Here is a 22,477-nt window from a genome sequence, read left to right as displayed (position 1 = left end):
ATCTAATGAAGGATCATTAATTAAATGTTTACATAGAATAAAAGAAACTTTTGTTTTAAAAAGGAAGCTTTTATTTTCACATGGATCGACAGGGTTTTATTAATGAATATAAAATAACTTAAATAAAAGCCACGCTATAACTTCTATACAGGGTGTCCCACTATTGGTATAGGTACCTACTAAGCGCGAAGGAACTTGTAGTTTTGCATAAAACTTCTCTAATGTAAGCATTTTGTATATGAAAACATATAATTATAATATTGTGGCTCACGTGCTGGTGGCAAAGTTGAGCGGGTTGCTTGTGATGGGTGTAAATATAGAGTTTTAAGGAATTCATATATTTGAAAAAAAATGCGTCTGGAATAATCTTATAAGTATTTTTTTACGTACTCAGCGTATGCAAAACTATAACCTCTTTTGAGTTAGCTTTTGAGCTTTTACCCTGTATAAGACATGTTTTATTTTAGAACCAAAAGTTTATCTACAGTACACATGTATTTTTAAACAAATCCGATTAAAACCGAGCAATTTCTCTTGAACACAAACTAATACTAGTTCACTATCAGATTGGGTAAGAATTAAGTTTAATGCTCTTAAGACACCACGTATCTTTAAGCCATAGCTTTAGAGGAAATTTATAGGTGGTGTTTATTTAATACAGATTTATTTCAGCTATGGTTGAGTACGGAAATAGTGTTTTAAAGAGTTGTGGTGGCTCATTAAGAAACTGTCTGAGAAGATTTAATACTGTATCTATAAAACCTCTGTATTGATTGTTTTTCATGTAATAGAAGTTGTAGTTAAAGTGTAATATGTACAATTAAATTATTTTATTCGTAAGTAATTTCTGTGTATTTACTTTAATGCTTTTGCTATCTACGAATTAGGTATGTCGAAAATATCTTTACCTATATTATAATTTTTCATGTAACTATATTATATTATCTTAGTTACATGAAAAGTGCATAAAGATTATTTAAAAGTATTTAAGATTTAATGTAGAGTTTAATAAATGAGAAGTTTTATACAGTTGGCTTCGTTTGTTTGGCAACGAAACTTTTACAACAACCCCTATTAGCATCAAGTCCTATTTTCGTAAAAAAAATTGCATCCTCTCGCTATTGCATATTCATTGCCAGTGTATAATCTATCTTCAAGGAACATTTCTTCAAAATTGGTTCAGTTCTTTCGTTCGTACGAAAAAGTACAAATACATAGGTAGGTAGGTATATTTTTATTATTTATCGAGGAAGGCTATATAGGCTATATTATATTATCATCACGCTAAGACCAACAGAAGCGGAGCCACGCGGGTGAAACCACGGAGCGCAGCTAGTATTTCTGTATGGTTGTTTCATAAAGAAAACAAGAAAAATATTGGCCTTTCCCGTTTTTGCCCACTCTTTCACGGCTAATTAATCTACTATGTTGATGAAAATTAACAAGGCTCATCAGATGTAGGTATGTTTGATGTACCTACGTACTTATGGCATATCCTTTTTATATAATTAACATTTTTTATTACATAATAGATTTCCGCCCGCGACTTCACACGCGTAATAAAAGTAAACCATGGTATTTCCGGAGTAGGTAAGACCTATTCTTTGTCCTTTCTGGAGTCGTGCTATATCTGTAGCAAATTTCTTTCAAATCGGTTTAGTGGAAGAGGCTTGAAGAAGAAATAAATAAACAGACAGTCTGATAGACAGACAGTTTCGCATTTAGGTATTATTATATTAAGTAGGTAGGATTAGATAGCTTTTTCTAAGTACAATCGATAATGCGGGTTGTAGGTTGATCACAAATTTCTAGCATTCCCCGAAGAAAATCAAAACTGATAAATACAATTTCTGCGAGGCTTAAAAATCTATCCTCACAGATAATTTCGGATGATCACGAATGTTTATTGTTGTTCTGAAATTCATTTATTAAATGTTTAATATTATTTTCTCTTGATAAGCCTTTACCTCACAAAGTGATGCGGGCCTTTAAAAGCTCTTTCTCACAAATAATAACTTGCTAGTAATGTGCCCTTGCTTTACTTGTTTTTTCTCTCTGAATAATTATAAATTATTAATAGTACTAATAAGTTCAGTATTTGTTGATATAATCATAAGTTTAATTTCCTTTAGTAAAATAATCATAATAATATGATAATTTCTGATTATTACACGCTTTAGTACTCATTAGTGTGTAGGAATTAAAATCAACTCATATACTAACTTACTCGGCACACGTTGTTTGCCATCTATTTTATCTATTTTTAAGTGATCATAGTAACCTTGTTCTAAGAGAAACCCACTAATTGAAATCATAAAAAATCGGTCGAGTCGTTTCAGATTAGTTTGATTACAAATTTACATGAGTTTCTTACTTTTAGGATGTATCGATGTTAGGCTATTTCTTAAAAGATTCTCAATTATTTAATCGAATTGAAATAATGTGACACTATGATTATAATATACTACTAGCGGTAGTAGGTAATAGTACTAGCGGTCCGCCTCGGCTTCGCCCGTGGTACATATTTTGCAATAAAAAGTAGCCTATGTTCTTTCACAGGGTCTAAAGATTGTCTGTGCCAAATTTCATCAAAATCGGTCCAGTAGTTTATGAGCCTATTCATTACAATCAAACAAACAAAGTTTTCCTCTTTATAATATTAGTGTAGATAAGTATATAGGTATACTAGCTTTCCGCCTGCGGCTTCGCCCGCGTTTTCAAAGAAAAACCCGCATAATTCCCGTTCCCGTGGGATTTCCGGGATAAAACCTAGCCTATGTTACTCATGGATAATGTAGCTTTCGAATGGTGAAAGAATTTTTAAAATCGGTCCAGTAGTTTATGAGCCTATTCAAACAAACAAACAAATTTTTCCTCTTTATAATATTAGTGTAGATAGGTACCTATTATAGGATAGAGTTACAAAAATAAAACCAATTTGAAAAATGTACACATTTATTTGATACAAAAACGCTTTGTCAAAATATCTTATACAACATATTATTAAAACATTTAAAACGTTAAATACACTAAAAGACGAAATTACACAATTGCTTTTTAGATAGACAAAACACATTTACTTGCTTACTTCTACTTAAAGTTAAAAAAAGGAATGCTAAAATTATCTAAGTCTTTCCGGAAATTAGGGGTGAATTCGGTTCTATTTTTTTTCAACATTTATAAATCTATTTTATTTTATGTAGACATAAAAAAAGACGATGATAATAAAATGTTCGGATCTTTTTTTCTATACTCAATACATTTATTACATTTTTAATTTTCATTGCGAACTTATTCATTGAAAACAAAAAGGTTAAATATCATGGACATTCAATGCCGAATCTGTTTCAATTTTATCTCATAAAATAGTCTTTGAAATACATTTTATTTCAGTGTCTGATTATTAATTCTTAAGCAGAATTGTTTAATAAAGGCTTGAATTCTTTACATTAAGTTACAATATTTTTATACTATAATGAATTTCAATAAACAAACAATTCAGTTTGTCTCAAGTGATATCAGAAATAGAGACCCCTTTTTTGATGTAGGTACTCTTCGTCTATTATAATAAAAACCTTTAAAATTATTATACCAATCATAGATATATTTTGACTAGATCAATTCATAAGCTCAATTAAAATACACTAATTACATTAAACATTAATTTTTATCCTGTTTCGGTAAATATTATCTACTATTTAAAACACCTTTTACCAGAAATCACTGCATCGTAATTGATAATATTTTGAAAATGTGTAAACCATAAATTGAGATTTGACTAGACAATTGGTGAAAAATAATGTAGTTTAACTATAATATAATATTCTTACGCATTGGTTTATAATATTCTATGTTATTTACCATTATTATTTACAAGATGGGGCACTATATTACAATACTGTTATTTATTATTACCCTAGAATAATCACTTAATTAACATCTATTGGAAAACCTATTTCTATTAATGAAATAGTTAAATTAATTTTGTCATATATAATTGAATTTATATTCTGTTGATTAGCGTATTTCACAATCGTTATATACATATTTTGTTAGATTAAAAGTCTATACCTCATTCATAATGACTAGAATATTGGCAATATAACCTAAGTGTTGAAAAAAATAAAAGACACACTCCAGACTAGAATGCTTGTAAGGGAAACTCGTTCAGCGGAATTAATGTCGTGAAATCTAAAGGTTTTCATTTCATTCTGTATTGGTATCACTGGGTCTACAATGAACGGTGGGCTCTCTGTTGTAGTCATAGTTTCTTTAGGACAAGGCAAATTTTCCGCTGGGATCTTTAGAACGTTCCTCTTAACCCCCTTCTTTCCTTCGCTGCTATCGTTCTCATCAAGTTTCCTATCTGTAGTGTTAAATTTGTCCACCACTTCAACAGTGGCGCTGGTGTGCAATATTTCCAAACTATAGTTGATCTTTGTATCATCAGACATCTTGTTGTAAGCTGAACTAACTATTGGCGTATCCATTTTGCATGTAACTCCGTCAAGGGAGTCCTTGGTGCTTTGACTTTTCGTCTCGTTACGTAATGAATGCATCCATTTCAGTCTGCAGTCACAAACGAAGTTGTTCTCTGTAAGCAGAATTAAAAACTAATTAACATACATCAACAAAACTGAATTGAACTCGTTTTGCAATACGACGAAAAAATATTCCAAAGCTTACTGTTATGACTACGATCGTATGGCAGAATAATATACTTAAACGCGAACGATTTCATGAGCGATATCAAGATGGAAGATACATATATAAAATATTGGATTTCTAACTTCTCTCAAACAATATTATGGCCCACAATTTTTCAGAAAACTTTTTCTTGGCGTCCTTTATCATGTAGCGCATGACAAATGTTCAGGAGACAATTCTGAAGTAACTTTAGCCGGCCCTGGGAGTAAAAGTTTTGTTAACATTATTTTTATGACAATTCTTGTTAAACGGTGACGTAAATATTTTCTTTGTTACGTTTTATTTGGGTCATTGTGGCTTGAGGGCGTATCGGTAATGTCAATAAATTATTATTGTTGGTCACATGTTTTGTGGTTGTTATTTATCCAATGATTGTAGGTATGTTGGTGTAAATTTTAATCAAATATATTATAGTCAACAACATAATTATGAGTATAATTTGGTTGTGATTTTAGAAAGCTATGGAGCAAGCAATTTTGACATTTGCCATACGGGAATATTCATCATAATGGAACTGAATTTGTATATATACGTTCGTTTCGAAGAAGTTTAATGGCTGTCTTTATCTAATATATTTTAAATGTGTAAATTTGCCAAAGAGAAATGTCTGGATAATTATGCTTCATCATTAGTAAAATTACGATAATAATATGTTACACGTGGATAAATCTTGTTTAATTAGACATACGTATGTACCAAAACTACTTATTGCAAAGATATCTGCGCCCCGCGGAATCATAAATGAACAAACTTCTAACTGTATTAAACTTTAGCGGTATCTCAAATTCTTCTCGTTAAACATTCAAAATGTTTTCGAACTCATTATAGAACATATGAGGCAGTACTAAATATTCATTACCTTCGAGAAGCAAATTGCTGTTTGGGGGTTTCAAATTATCCAATATGGGTTTTATGTTGTCGAAAGTCAACGCGTGTAGTTCATTGGAACGCAGATCGAGGGCGCTCAGGCCTCGGACTCCTTCGAACAGGCCAGAGGGGATCACGGCCAGTTTATTGTCATCGAGGGACAGCTTCCGGAGCTGCGACAGCCCGTCGAACGCCCGCGCCGATATGTACTTTATTTCATTCTTCCCCAAAAGCAACTCTTGTAAATTCCACAATTCGGCAAACGTGAACTCGGTCAAATTGTAAATGCGATTCTTCCTGAGATCCAATTTCCGCAAGTTCGCCAATCCATCAAACGTGTGACGGTTCAAATGGAATATGCTGTTTTTGTTCAGGTCCAATTCCAACAGATTGAACGCGTGTTGGAAGGCTCCGTTGCTAATCGTCGTTATGTTGTTTTTGGTGAGCGTCAGCTTTTGCAATTTCGGAAGATCGAAAAATGAATCTTTTCCAATTTCGAGGATCATGTTGTCTTCCAAATTGATTACAGTCAGGTTCGGGAGGTAAGCGAACGCGTATTGCTGGAGGGTTTCAATTTGGTTCTGAGAGAGTGACACTTCTTTCAAATTAGTCAGATTCGCTAAGGCAAATGGGGCAACATCAACTATGTTTCCGTACTTTATGTTTATGGATCGAAGCCTTTGTAAGTACTGAAGCGCTTTGGTTGGCACGTAGCCTAACGCGCCGTCAACTCGAACGTTGAAAGACAAAGTTTGCAAAGTCGGTTGTGACGCGAAACTTTGCCAGATGAGGTCGTCCCGAGGAATGCCTCCGTTGAAAACCCAGCACTCGGCCTTCGTCGCATTTCTTGGTTCCCTTGTGTTCTCGCAATAGCAGTGTACTTTCGAATCTCTGTCGGTGATGTCGCAAATGTTTTTTTGGAAGCCGCCTTTTTCTTTTGTCCTTCGTTTAGTATTGTCCCTGGCTTGTACGGCGGATGACATTTCATTAGCCAGAGCCAATATAATCAATAAGTATGTGACCCAAAGCGCCCGCTGCTCCATTTTAATTTATCTGAAACAAATGAAATTAGTTTCATGAATTCACTGCATATTCTGATAGTAAAAAGCTTATATACATTTAAGGGAAATCTCATTTGCATTATAACATTAGACTGGAATTAGTCACATTAACAAAGCTAAATTAATATTCAATTGTATAATTAATGCATATAACTTTATAAATGTTAGCAATGGCCTGGTGTGAATTCAGTTTAGACTTTATTATCATTTATGTTGAATTCCAATTCAAAATACCATTCAAATGGTATTTTTACTCATATATTGATAAACTCGCGTTTAACAAATAATCCTTACTGGCTAAAACAAAATTGTATAGGTAGATGAAGCTCTGGAAATAACAATCTAAATTATCTGAATTCCTCGAAAACTGCCATTATTGTTTGAAAATACGATACGCAGATAGAAAATTGTTTGACATAGGAATATAGGTACTATGTATAACCCTGTATATTCCAGGTATCATATAAACACAGGCAGAATCTAGTTCAAAATAAATAGCCATATTATTATCATGTACACAATGCTGATATTAGGCTGCTTACTTCGTTGGGAAATAGTGCATTTAAAAATAAATCCTATATCACAGCACAAAAGAACTATAATACAATTACAGCACATTGTTGAAAGAACAATGGTATAGAAGAATAAAGTAGCTAGGACATTGGATCTTTTTAAATGTAAGTTAAAAATAAATAACAATAGAACTACTCGAGTAAGCGTTTCTTTGCGCTTACAAAAAATAGATGCTATGGATTTCTGAACCGCAAGGAAGATCCCTTACAAGACAATCTCTTTAGTTTTTACTCATAGAGGCACTTAGGTCAGCAATTTCCTTTACACCAAAAAGACGAACAAATCAACATTCAGTGAAGTTAGAAAATAAACAGATATACAGTCTATCCTTCCAGCCTATTTCTATAAGAAAATCCGCTCTAGACAATTACTGCCGTGAGACGGCACCAGGTGCGAAAGAAATCCATTTCTCGTGTACCATGAATTTCAAGTACTTATAAATAAAATAAATGTTACGTCGATTGTCTTACTTATTTCCTTTTAAAAGTAAACAATCAACCAATAACCAACTACACTTAACTTCTCTTATTCCTTAACATTTATCAACCGTCGAAATATTCACTATATCAACCGTATTTTTTATATACCTAAAAGTTGGTACCTTTCAGTTGGTCCCATTTACATTTTATCCAGTTCTGACCATTTGAAGGCGGTTAAATTTTTTGATAAAAAATAATTAGGTATTAGTCCTCCTTTAATCTACGAGTAACCATTTGCCACCGAAATTGGCAAGACAATATTGGTTTCATTTGCACACCAAATAAAGCCAGGGAGCTACCGTGTTTTAACGTCTCAACAAATATATAGTCTGTACCGGTATAGATAAGCAACAATATGCTTGTGCGTTTCTAAATTTGAATTTCAAAGCGCTTCCAGAATTAGGTTACGAGCGCTGTGGCGAGCCTAAACAATAAGGCTCTATTGAATACCCTGGATATTGATTTTAACGCTCTGCTATTTTGCGTTTCATTTTATCTATTCACGCTTCTGACGATGTATACCGGTAATTTTGTAATTAGCTGGATATTTTGGATGGGTTTATTCAATACATACTAACAAACCGCATGGGGCGTGCGATCTTTCAGCATGTCATGTTAAATTTGAAATTTTATATGTGGATAATTTTGAGTTAATTTAGAAGTAGATAATCTATACAAATATTATATAGCTGAAGAGTTTGTTTGTTTATTTGTGATATAGTGATGTATTGGTGTATTATATCGAGTGCTATTCATAACACATGAACTTGTCTTCGCCTTATATATAGATATTGAAAAGTTCACGACACGTTCTTAGACATACTTTACCTAGCTAATTAAGTGAGATTTATATTACTGATTAGCCTATAGTATATGGCTAGATCGTAATTTTCAATAATGATACCATAGTTAGGTTCAAAAAAATTGTTTGTTTGAACGCGCTAATCTCAGGAACTATTGGTCTGATTTGAAAAATTATTTCTGTGTTAGATAGCCCATTTATCGAGAAAGGCTATATGCTATGTATCATCATGAGTGTAACCGCGGAGCGCAGCTAGTATGCTATCTCAATCAAACACATAGGTACAAAACTAGAGAGAGACTATTCAATCGCAATATTATGGTCGTCAATGACTGATTAACAAAAACTAATATACCGCTGAAATTTGACGAACATATCGCAGTCAGGTTTAATACTGATTAATCTGGAACCAGGTGAAACTGGAGCAAACATGTAGTTAAATACAAATTATATGGAGCGCGTTTTACCGATGTATGAAACAATTCCTCACTTAATTATTCTACAACATTAACATGACTTTAAAAAGTAACTACCTCCTATAGTTTCTTGCCACTTCTCTGTATAAACTGCTTTCTAAAAGTGGTAAATAGTAAATCTATCTCATGATTCAAAAGTCTTTCTAATTCAATAAATAAATGTGTGACTTTGAGTATACATCTAGAAAGTATTTAGTATATTGATAAACGCGTGAGCGTAGAACCAAAAGCCTTTGTACTCCCTAAGCTTTTAAGAAAGATAACAAACCCAAAAAAAATACAGTCGCATTGAGAATCTCCTCTTTTGAATTCGGTTGAAACGCCATTTCATTCATCTCTATACCTATATAAAACTGAATTCCTATGGTCATAGCAACGCGTGAACGACTGACGATTTCCATTTTGATGAGTTTGTTTGTCTTAGGATCTTATGTAAGAAAACCTTAATAAATTTGCGGCTAATAATCAAGAAAATGCGAAATCTTAACGGCTATTTGACAATAATTTGCACGAAGACAGCACGTCTGTCGGGTCAGTGTAGTCGATGGGTCAGCTACTCTATACAAAAATTTCTTCATACTAAGGGCCGGCGCAGATATTAATGGCGAAGCGCAGCGCAGCGCATATTTCACTGTCAAACTATAAACATAAAAGTTAAGTTAGTTAGTCATAGTTCTCATTAAAATAAAATTAATTTTCATAATGCTATTTCAAAAAGGACAATGTCGAAAATAGTTTAACAATTAAAAATTCGCTGATTTTGCCACATTTGCGCTGCCTCTAAGAATCAATAACTGTTCAATGAAACAGAAATGCATCTACACAAGGGACACACAATTAGGACATGAGTGCATACACAATTGCTAATCTTGTTGCAGCAGAGGACGTATCGCTACGGATCACTCGATGTGCCTAATTAGAAGCCAATTTGGTTGCGTTTAATGTCTCCTACATGGTTTTACGACTCGGCAAAGCTAGCTTATTCATGTTCACAGATGTATTATCAACAACTAGCTTACCACCCGCGGCTTCGCCCGCTTTGTCTAAAACCTATTAATTAAGTATATACTAAAAATTTCCTCTTGAATCACTCTATCTGTTAAAAAAACGCATCAAAATCCGTTACATAGCTTTAAATATTTACAGGGGCATAGGGGCAGAAAAAGCGACTTTGTTTTATACTATGTCGTGATATCGAATAGAACATTTTGAATTGAAAAAAGAGCGTGTGTGCTGAGCACGCGTGTCAGAAGTGAAACTTCTTTGGCTATAATCAAAAATACCAAATCGTCGCCTTACTACATGACGTGATGGATTGCTATGACGCGAGCTTGAAATTTTACTCTCAACGCACCTAAATAAGTTTCACTTCAAAAGAAAAATACTTTATTTTATAAAGTACCTTTTATAAGTTACCTGCGTACCTACCTTAAATTGAACAAGATATTATTATTACGTTTGTGATACAATTTTCAACTATTTTTTGGATCTTATCGAAATTGTATTGTCGAATATTAGATACTAGGTTTCCGCCCGCGGCTTCGCCCGCGCAGTCAAAGAAAAACCCGCATAGTTCCCGTTCCCGAGGGATTGCGTCATTTTCCCGGTATAAAAAGTAGCCTATGTCCTTTCTCGGGTATCAAAATATCTCCATACCAAATTTCATGAAAATTGGTTCAGTAGTTTAGGCGTGATTGAGTAACAGACAGACAGACAGAGTTACTTTCTCATTTAGTATAATATTAGTATGGATTAAGAAAACATTATTGGAAACAACGAATAGGTTGAATAACTTGAAAGTAATAATATCAGTAATTTTAACTGCTTAGCAGAATTATTATAAGTTAAGAACTAATACAGAATAATTTCTAAGAACTGCAGAAAAGACTTGACCATTATCACTCGCCTTACTTTGCGCTAGTTTCGAAAAACTCCACACTTTAACCAGTTAAACACCTTCACTCAATAAACTTTTAAAACTAAAGTTTATCCATTCCACAAGAGATTTTAAGTAATAAATCTCTCCCGTATCAAGGGAGAGACCCTTTATCATTTGCCGCTTAACGCAAAACGGTTTTCAAGATTATTGCTACCGAAATCGGCAATCTAATCCTTCTGCAGTACATTGCTCCTTATGCTTAAGTTCTGCTCTCTACCCTCTAATACACCAGCAGTGTACTACGTGCCGGATTAGAATCACATCAATTCTGGCATCTGTTACATTTGCCCTTTTTGTCTCAACCTATCTTTCCTCTAAGGAGCATTTAGAAAGGGACCTATAACGTGTTGTCCTTTAAATGGGTTGTCTGATTTATAGAAATGTTGCTTGTAAATAGACATTCCCGTTATTTATTGCCTGTTCATGTGTGTCTAAGAAAATTTCGGTGGAAAATATTGGAGTCGTGTGCAATACATTTTTCGTGGGAAATGAGAATCCATTTATTGTGCCTGATATGATGGATCTTATTCAGAACGCAAATGGTTTTATTTATATTTTGTAAATTTATGTTTTAATTGAATTTCAGGGAAGTGAGAGTGATATTATAGAATGAAAGCTTTTAAAAGTATCATGTTTATTTTTTTACGTAGACCGTGTAATTTTTTACAGTTTCGATAATCGTCGAAAAAAAATCAAAACAGTTTTCATAAGAAATGTTTTAATGAGTTAGCAGACGTATAAAAATACAATTATTAATGTAGCTAGGCATATTCATTCAAGCGCACAAAGCACCACAGAACTCACCAGAACTCACATAGTGTGTAAACCATTCCGACCCTGACACTAACCTATCGCCTATAACTATCACTTAAAATCATTAAGGCCTTACAAAACTGCGACTAAATAATTAAACAACGTTAACACATCCGCTAATCCCTTTGAGGCTTAAGGACAGACCCGATTCAATGTGCTTAATGAGATTGTGTACAGGGCCGGACTCGCACGTGCCGCGACTTGTTGTGGACGCTGATTCATTGCGCCCATCAATTTGACGTGATATGTAGACAAATTAAGATGACAGTGTCTTATACGTCACGGATTATCTTGTTGGGCAATTTGTTTCGTTGCAAGTTGACTGAGAGCTTCGGATTTATTAATCTTTGCTTCCGTTGTTTGTCTACGTTACATATTGTATTATAATAAATAGTAGAGGAGTGTTGAATAACTTTAAAATAGTAAAATATTAAGAGTTATTTTTATATGACAAGTTGCAAACTTAACGTAACTTAGACGTACAGTAAAAATATCTACTAATTGCCTAAACACTATTTCTTAATCTGAATAGCTACAACCATTAAAGAAATCGTTTCGAAAACTATGTTATCTGTTCAATGACTAACCAAATCTTCACTGTTATTAGAACTGAAAATATACAAAAAAAAGTTTCTTTAATATCCTTTTCAGAGCTAATTTCCCCGCTTTGGCATTGCCTTTACGAAAAAACGTGACAACTAATTTGTTCAAATGCGCATTAGGATCCTATCTTGACGGCGTCCTGAATATTTGTTCAGGTTAAGAAGGGTTAATCTGGGACTCAAATTACACAAATTAAATATAAAAGCACGGTCCCTTTCTCTATACAGGTCAAATAGATTATACTGACTGATTCTTTAATTGCAAGGGCACATCGACGTTCTATATCTGGGATTCAATACGTACACGTGCAGTGAATAAAAACAACTGTAAAATGTGTAACAAACTTTAATATATTATTACTTTATTTAAATTAAGAAGATCAGTTAAATCAAAATATTAAGAGTTATTAAACTTATTGCTGAGAAGTTGCAAATTCAATACGCACAGTAAAAATATCCAATAGTTATACTATTGGAATAACTGGTACAGGAAAAAAATATATTTTACATCTTTTGATTAAATTACGACCAGTTAAATTAATTTTTGTTTATTTAACAGTATACGATATACATTAATAGTACGAGCGCAAAACCCATGTTCCCTTCTCTGTCGTTCTCAGTATTATGACAGGAATACCGACACGAACAAAAGACACAGATTATGAATTGAATTATGAATATTAAGAAAGGAAACTATATTACCCTAAATCCGTCCCTGTATAAGCCTCTCCGTCACGCTCTTTATCCGTGGTTATGTGAATTTGTAATCACACGAAACATGATTAAATTTTAAAGTAAATACAAGTAAAATATTTTCGATTACACCTTTCTCATTAATCGGATTACCGCTCGCGATAATTTAATATACAATGTAATTACGACACTAAGTACGTAATCCTTAATAGTATGTACCGTTTACATTATAAAGACTTTTTGAATAAATCTTTCTTTGTGAGTGGAGTTTTGGCATTTAGTTATGAAGAAAACATTTATTTTAACTTTTTTGTGCATACAATGCACCAATAGGTACCTACATGTACGTTTACAAATAAGGAAGAAAAAATTACTTATTTTTTTGGTTAAATGCGTTAAATAGTCAAAATATTTTGTATTTTAAAAAGAAAATCATTGTTTTTTCATAACACTCGAAGACCCACTTTGCAAGAGAAAGCACGGTCGCACTTTTCGCAGTTTTAAGCTGTTTGTTTCTTACATTTTATTATTATTTTGCATTTCCCTCTCTGTCTATTTTTGTAAACTGTCTAGTAAAATACATTATCTGTGTTTCGAATAAGTAAATGCGAGTTATGTTATATTATTACATATTAATAATAGTAGTAAATATAAGAGTTAATAAATGTTATATACCTAATAATAGAACATTTTATTTTATTTTATATAACTGGTCTTTTAAGGACACGATATCAAAGCTCATAAAGAAATCTAACGAAAAACTTGAGAATTTCATTAAGATAATTCTTGCAAAAAATTCACTTGTTTGTAGAAATAAATGATTTAACGTATGAAAGCATAAACTATTATACGTTTTATATGATTTTCCAAACTAACAAGAGCTTGCAGTTTTCACATAAAGTCGTGAGTTTTATTCTTATGAATGGCGCGCAGCTTTAAAGTTCCCGTGAGGCTTATAAAATACATTTCATGTGAAGCAAATATATACCTTATACTATAGTATTATAAGGTACATATTTCTTTTTCGACACAATTCAAGACAAAAATCGACTTTACTCCATGATGTGCTGGTATTGCCCGCGCCTAAAGACTCACTTCAAAATCAATAACTGTTCAATGAAACAGAAATGCATCTACACAAGGGACACACAATTAGGACGATAGTGCATACACTATTGTTAATCTTGTTGCAGCAGAGGACGTATCGCTACGGATCACTCGATGTGCCTAATTAGAAGCCAATTTGGTTGCGTTTAATGTCTCCTACATGGTTTTACAACTCGGCAAAGCTAGCCTATTCTATTCATCAACAACTAGCTTACCGCCCACGGCTTCACCCGCTTTGTCTAAAACCTAATAAATTATATACTAAATATTTCCTCTTGAATCACTCTATCTGTTAAAAAAACCGCATCAAAATCCGTTACATAGCTTTAAATATTTAAGCTTAAAGGGACATAGGGGCAGAAAAAGCGACTTTGTTTTATACTATGTCGTGATATCGAATAGAACATTTTGAATTGAAAAAAGAGCGTGTGTGCTGAGCACGCGTGTCAGAAGTGAAACTTCTTTGGCTATAATCAAAAATACCAAATCGTCGCCTTACTACATGACGTGATGGATTGCTATGACGCGAGCTTGAAATTTTACTCTCAACGCACCTAAATAAGTTTCACTTCAAAAGAAAAATACTTTATTTTATAAAGTACCTTTTATAAGTTACCTGCGTACCTACCTAAAATAGAACAAGATATTATTATTACGTTTGTGATACAATTTTCAACTATTTTTTGGATCTTATCGAAATTGTATTGTCGAATATTAGATACTAGGTTTCCGCCCGCGGCTTCGCCCGCGCAGTCAAAGAAAAACCCGCATAGTTCCCGTTCCCGAGGGATTGCGTCATTTTCCCGGTATAAAAAGTAGCCTATGTCCTTTCTCGGGTATCAAAATATCTCCATAGCAAATTTCATGAAAATTGGTTCAGTAGTTTAGGCGTGATTGAGTAACAGACAGACAGACAGAGTTACTTTCTCATTTAGTATAATATTAGTATGGATTCAGAAAACATTATTGGAAACAACGAATAGGTTGAATAACTTGAAAGTAATAATATCAGTGATTTTAACTGCTTAGCAGAATTATTATAAGTTATGAACTAATACAGAATAATTTCTAAGAACTGCAGAAAAGACTTGACCATTATCACTCGCCTTACCTACTTTGCGCTAGTTTCGAAAAACTCCACACTTTAACCAGTTAAACACTTTCACTCAATAAACTTTTAAAACTAAAGTTTATCCATTCCACAAGAGATTTTAAGTAATAAATCTCTCCCGTATCAAGGGAGAGACCCTTTATCATTTGCCGCTTAACGCAAAACGGTTTTCAAGATTATTGCTACCGAAATCGGCAATCTAATCCGTCTGCAGTACATTGCTCCTTATGCTTAAGTTCTGCTCTCTACCCTCTAATACACCAGCAGTGTACTACGTGCCGGATTAGAATCACATCAATTCTGGCATCTGTTACATTTGCCCTTTTTGTCTCAACCTATCTTTCCTCTAAGGAGCATTTAGAAAGGGACCTATAACGTGTTGTCCTTTAAATGGGTTGTCTGATTTATAGTAATGTTTCTTGTAAATAGACATTCCCGTTATTTATTGCCTGTTCATGTGTGTCTAAGAAAATTTCGGTGGAAAATATTGGAGTCGTGTGCAATACATTTTTCGTGGGAAATGAGAATCCATTTATTGTGCCTGATATGATCGATCTTATTCAGAACGCAAATGGTTTTATTTATAAGTATTTTGTAAATTTATGTTTTAATTGAATTTCAGGGAAGTGAGAGTGATATTATAGAATGAAAGCTTTTAAAAGTATCATGTTTATTTTTTTACGTAGACCGTGTAATTTTTTACAGTTTCGATAATCGTCGAAAAAAAATCAAAACAGTTTTCATAAGAAATGTTTTAATGAGTTAGCAGACGTATAAAAATACAATTATTAATGTAGCTAGGCATATTCATTCAAGCGCACAAAGCACCACAGAACTCCCCAGAACTCACATAGTGTGTAAACCATTCCGACCCTGACACTAACCTATCGCCTATAACTATCACTTAAAATCATTAAGGCCTTACAAAACTGCGACTAAATAATTAAACAACGTTAACACATCCGCTAATCCCTTTGAGGCTTAAGGACAGACCCGATTCAATGTGCTTAATGAGATTGTGTACAGGGCCGGACTCGCACGTGCCGCGACTTGTTGTGGACGCTGATTCATTGCGCCCATCAATTTGACGTGATATGTAGACAAATTAAGATGACAGTGTCTTATACGTCACGGATTATCTTGTTGGGCAATTTGTTTCGTTGCAAGTTGACTGAGAGCTTCGGATTTATTAATCTTTGCTTCCGTTGTTTGTCTACGTTACATATTGTATTATAATAAATAGTAGAGGAGTGTTGAATAACTTTAAAATAGTAAAATATTAAGAGTTATTTTTATATGACAAGTTGCAAACTTAACGTAACTTAGACGTACAGTAAAAATATCTACTAATTGCCTAAACACTATTTCTTAATCTGAATAGCTACAACCATTAAAGAAATCGTTTCGAAAACTATGTTATCTGTTCAATGACTACCCAAATCTTCACTGTTATTAGAACTGAAAATATACAAAAAAAAGTTTCTTTAATATCCTTTTCAGAGCTAATTTCCCCGCTTTGGCATTGCCTTTACGAAAAAACGTGACAACTAATTTGTTCAAATGCGCATTAGGATCCTATCTTGACGGCGTCCTGAATATTTGTTCAGGTTAAGAAGGGTTAATCTGGGACTCAAATTACACAAATTAAATATAAAAGCACGCTCCCTTTCTCTATACAGGTCAAATAGATTATACTGACTGATTTTCTTTAATTGCAAGGGCACATCGACGTTCTATATCTGGGATTCAATACGTACACGTGCAGTGAATAAAAACAACTGTAAAATGTGTAACAATCTTTAATATATTATTACTTTATTTAAATTAAGAAGATCAGTTAAATCAAAATATTAAGAGTTATTAAACTTAATGCTGAGAAGTTGCAAATTCAATACGCACAGTAAAAATATCCAATAGTTATACTATTGGAATAACTGGTACAGGAAAAAAAATATATTTTACATCTTTTGATTAAATTAAGACCAGTTAAATTAATTTTTGTGTATTTAACAGTACACGATATACATTTATAGTACGAGCGCAAAACCCATGTTCCCTTCTCTGTCGTTCAAAGTATTATGACAGGAATACCGACACGAACAAAAGACACAGATTATGAATTGAATTATAAATATTAAGAAAGGAAACTATATTACCCTAAATCCGCCCCTGTATAAGCCTCTCCGTCACGCTCTTTATCCGTGGTTATGTGAATTTGTAATCACATGAAACATGATTAAATTTTAAAGTAAATACAAGTAAAATATTTTCGATTACACCTTTCTCATTAATCGGATTACCGCTCGCGATAATTTAATATACAATGTAATTACGACACTAAGTACGTAATCCTTAATAGTATGTACCGTTTACATTAGAAAGACTTTTTGAATAAATCTTTCTTTGTGAGTGGAGTTTTGGCATTTAGATAGGAAGACAACATTTCTTTTAACTTTTAGGTGCATACAATATCTATGCACCAATAGATACATGTACCTACATACAAAAAAGAAGAACAAACGTTAAATGCGTTACATTACAGAAAATCATTGTTTTTTCATAACACTGGAAGACCCACTTTGCGAGAGAAAGCACGGTCGCACTATTCGCAGTTTTAAGCCGTTTGTTTCTTACATTTTATTATTATTATTATTCCCCTCTCTTTCTATTTTTACTTTTAAACTGTCTAGTAAAATACATTATCTGTGTTTCGAATAAGTAAATGCGAGTTATGTAATATTATTACATATTAATAATAGTAGTAAATATAAGAGTTAATAAATGTTATATACCTAATAATAGAACATTTTATTTTATTTTATATAACTGGTCTTTTAAGGACACGATATCAAAGCTCATAAAGAAATCTAACGAAAAACTTGAGAATTTCATTAAGATACTTAATTCTTGCAAAAAATTCACTTATTTGTAGAAATAAATGATTTAAACTACGTATGAAAGCATAAACTATACGTTTTATATGATTTTCCAAACTAACAAGAGCTTGCAGTTTTCACATAAAGTCGTGAGTTTTATTCTTATGAATGGCGCAGCTTTAAAGTTCCCATGAGGCTTATAAAATACAATTCGTGTGAAGCAAATGTATACCTTATACTATAGTATTATAAGGTACATATTGCTTTTTCGTAGTAGAAGTCAATGAAACTTTTGGAAGGAGTATATTTCTATTGAAAATAAATATAAATAAACTTGTATGAAATATTATCGTTTGAGTAATTTCGATTATTCGGTACATATTATAATTTGCCTGAAAATCATTTAGGTTTATTTTTTTTTATAAATAGCAATATCATATCAAATTTCCTTACTATAACTTAGTAATGTATTTCTAGTCTCTGTTTCTAATGGTGGTTGAACGTTTAGTTCAAATTAAGTAAAAAAAAAAAAAACATTATTTCTATCACAAAATGAATGAAAACGTCTCAAGCAATATTATACTCCCCAATAAACAGACCAGCTTTGATTGAGATATTAGTAAAGTTGGAGGCGTTTTAAAATAGCAGGATTATACGAAATTCATTAAATGCCCCGCGACTTTCACCAGCGGCTCATTCAGAATCCTAATTCAGTTAAAGGGTGAGATTTCCCTTTGAATCCCCTAATAAAATAATTTCAATGGCTAAGGGATTGTTCAATTTAATCACGTAAGCGTCAAAAAGACGGAGGAAGATAAAAACAATTTACCTTAATCAGGATTCATCGTAAATTAATTTAAAAATAATGTTTATTAATGAAGGTACGAGTTGAGCTTTTTTGTATTAGGAAAATAGCTCTAACTGCTTTTGAAGGGTAAATTAAATTATAACGTTTATTAATTTTCTATATTATCTGTGTTATCATTCGAAAGAAAAATTACCATCCATGCGTAACCAAAAATAAATATTTCGGGACAATTTTCCCACACGGCACCATCTGATCCCATACTAAGCTTTCCCTTGTGTTATGGAAACCAGATGGCTGATAAATATACATATATAATTTTAAATAAATACTTATATAGATAAAATAGAAACGTAAACACCTTTGAAGTGTAAAAATATCTCCACTTAATTATACCACGGGCAACCTTTTCCAAATAACATATGGAAGGAAAAATCCTTAAATCTAAAGTAAGCCGAGAGCCTGTAATTACGACTTTAATTCGAAAAAGGTCCCGTCAATCCGATTGGATCGGAAACGATAACTTTTTGTTGGTTTCGCCTTTAATTTCAAACGTTACAGAGGATTTATTGAAAAAATTTACATCCGAAACTCCGATTTTGGCGTTAAAAGATGGCGTTTTAAGCTTAACGAACTCGACTATAGTTTTATGAGTCGTGTTGTTATTCCGTACTTTATTTTGTTGATTTATGCCTTCTTGATTTATGTATTAATTTGAATAATATCTCTTATTATATACGACTTTATCAGACTAGTAAGTCAGTTATCAGTAGATTAAAAGCAACAACACTAATCGTATTGTGTTGTAGTTTCATGCAATGAATTTATATTTTTTTGGTTTTTATGGCATTCAAAGGCTTTATAAATATAAATTTATAAAGAATAGAAAAAATTCGATCACGAGGCGGGACTTGAACCCGCATCCTTCGCGCCATTCCGGGGCGGATGCCTCACCAACTCAGCCACTCGTGACCCGCCTGAGCAATCGAATTTATTCTATTCTTTCAGTTTTATGTGTCTTAATGCTTCATGCAATGAATTATTACACTATAATTTTTATGTTCTAGGTGATAAAGAGTATTTTCCTTACGCTATAGAACAAAAGGGAATTTTGTCATAGTTTTGTAGAAAACATTAAAACTTTTAAAGCCATTTAAATCTTCACATGCAATTTTTTATTACTTTATAGACGTTCCAAGAAATGTATTATTATTTTAGCATTTAAAGCGTCAATTAGAATACACGTTTAGTATTTAAAATAAAGATAGATTAGCCGCAACACAGCGCGTTCCAAACTGTTTAGAGTTAAACATACCTACTATAAAATTAAGCCAAGAGTAGTTGTTTGGTTACGAAATGGGTTGTAAAGTAATTTAGCTGTGATTAGAGTTTTAGGCTAATGTTCAATGGATAGGAAATGTTATGTTAATTAATGTAATAAATGTTTAACGTTTGGTTATAATCTCTAGCGTTATTAAGTTCCCCAGTGGAGGTTTTAAATTCATATTTATATTTATTTATTTATTCTTTATTTTCCTAGATAAATTACAAATTGAGACGTAACTAGGATATATTGTAACAAACGGCGATCTTATCGCTACATAGCAATTTCTTCCGGGCTACAATTGCTACATATTAAACACATAAGATATTTTTTATAAAAAAGTAAAATAGGTATACAATTAAATATATTACAAACGAAAATACATCAATTCTTTAGCTGTGATATTATAATTTCTCTTCACGTCTGAAGGATATTTATTATTGTTTGATTCTAGTCTTAACAAAGCTTGTTTTAAGGTCTTAAGATCAAAAAATATGAAAATTTATTAATCGGAAACACATTTCATAAAAATTATAACAAATTAAAAATCTCACAATTAAATATTATTGTACGAAAAATCTATTAAATTGACACAAACATATTGCTTAACATCGCAAACAAACTACAACAAAGTATTAGTTTAATATCAATCAACGAACAAACAAACTAAGATATTTCTGAACGCGAATTGGTAAAGTAATGATTGATCGGATAGATTGTCCCAGTGGGAATTTGTATTAAAGTATATAATAAATATTATCTATAATATCAAATTATATTATGTGTTTTCGGTTTTTGTGAAATTATGTAGTTTGAAACATGTAATTTTTTCTTTTAATTTCAACGACCGGCCGAAATTAATTTATCGACTAAATGTATTTATCACATCACACAAACAAGTAAAATAGTTTTTGAGTGTATGTAAGTCGTGCGTTACAAACACGGATTGTTAAGCATCTATAATGAATCGCTGAATGTGTAAGAGCATAACTCGAGAACGGCTGAACCGATTTCGTTCATTCTTTTTTTATAATTAAACTAGATTTCCGCCCGCGGCTTCGCCCGCGTTTGCAAAGGAAAACCTATCCTATGTGTTAACCCAAGTTACGCTCTATATGTGTGCTAAATTTCATTGTAATCGGTTCAGTAGTTTTTACGTGAAAGAGAACTTTCGCATTTATAATATTAGTAGGATATATTAGATTAGATAGATTGAAGTACGAGGATGGTTCTTATGGAGAAAACGTAAATATGTACCACTGGCGAAGCCGGAGCGGACCGCTAGTTATTTATATTTATATAAAAATAAACCTTTTTCATTAAAAGGTGCAGAATTAAAAGGTGCAATATAATAAGTAGGTATATGTTAAGTATTTTTACATAATCAATTGCACTGTGCAATCTAAAGTAATATAAAAGTAGATACACATTTTATTTACTCATATAACGATAATATGAATATTGAATAACAGGGTTTACTCCGTGCCAACGACCTCACAAAAATACCATTGAATATAATACAAGCCCAGACATATTATCATTGGATTTCGAAATAAAACCTGAATTAAATCCCGTGGTATCACATTCGCACACAACTGTATTAATTAACGCAAACTTTGTAAAACCAATATTATGAGGGAACTTACGAATCGCTGAATTTTCAACTTAATTGACCGCGTTCGAGTTTAAACTTTCGGAAAATTACTTTTATGCTATATCATTCGATTTTACTGGTTTATGTAGATACATACTATATTTTGTAATTTATTGCATTTATTAACGTACATTGACTCTGTACATTTATGTTCTTGTGTTATGTTAATTTTAAATCAGCATACTAAAAATGACGCAGTACCTACCTATCGTAAAACATTTAAAATTTAATTTTTTTTATTATGGAATAAAAAATACAAACTATAAATACGTTAAAAACGATAGAATTTGACGAATGTTAAAAATCTCTCACTAAACCCATCACACTGCGTTGCGAACTTTACCAAAAACTAAACCTTCCTTACAGTTCCTTTTTTTTTTTTTTTTTTTTTTGTGGAGAATGCATTTAAGCATAACCGTAAATCATATTATCTACTCCAAACATATAAAAAATATTCAAATGTACATCCATATATTAACATAGAAAATACGCTCTCCATAAAAGCTAACCACCCCTAATCACTCTAAACAATAACTCTAAACGTAATTTTATACGTCAATCCCATCAGGGTAATCACGATGTGGTCAG

The 22,477-nt window shown here is 32.4% G+C and overlaps 1 protein-coding gene across 1 annotated transcript in view; it reads right to left on the bottom strand.

Moving 5' to 3' along the window:
* Nucleotides 1-3,257: 3,257 nt before the first annotated feature.
* Nucleotides 3,258-22,477, bottom strand: part of LOC123697323 (connectin-like) — an 80,252-nt gene continuing 61,032 nt past the window's right edge. The window contains exons 3-4 of the mRNA XM_045643794.1: nucleotides 5,567-6,627; nucleotides 3,258-4,594 (exon numbers count right to left, since the gene is read on the bottom strand). Of these exons, the coding sequence (XP_045499750.1) occupies nucleotides 4,107-4,594; nucleotides 5,567-6,617 (1,539 nt within the window). The 5' untranslated portion in view covers nucleotides 6,618-6,627 and the 3' untranslated portion in view covers nucleotides 3,258-4,106. The remainder of the gene's footprint in view (nucleotides 4,595-5,566; nucleotides 6,628-22,477) is intronic.

Source organism: Colias croceus, chromosome 14, assembly GCF_905220415.1.
Source record: "Colias croceus chromosome 14, ilColCroc2.1".
NCBI lineage: Eukaryota > Metazoa > Arthropoda > Insecta > Lepidoptera > Pieridae > Colias > Colias croceus.
This window is presented reverse-complemented; position numbering and strand designations above follow the sequence as displayed.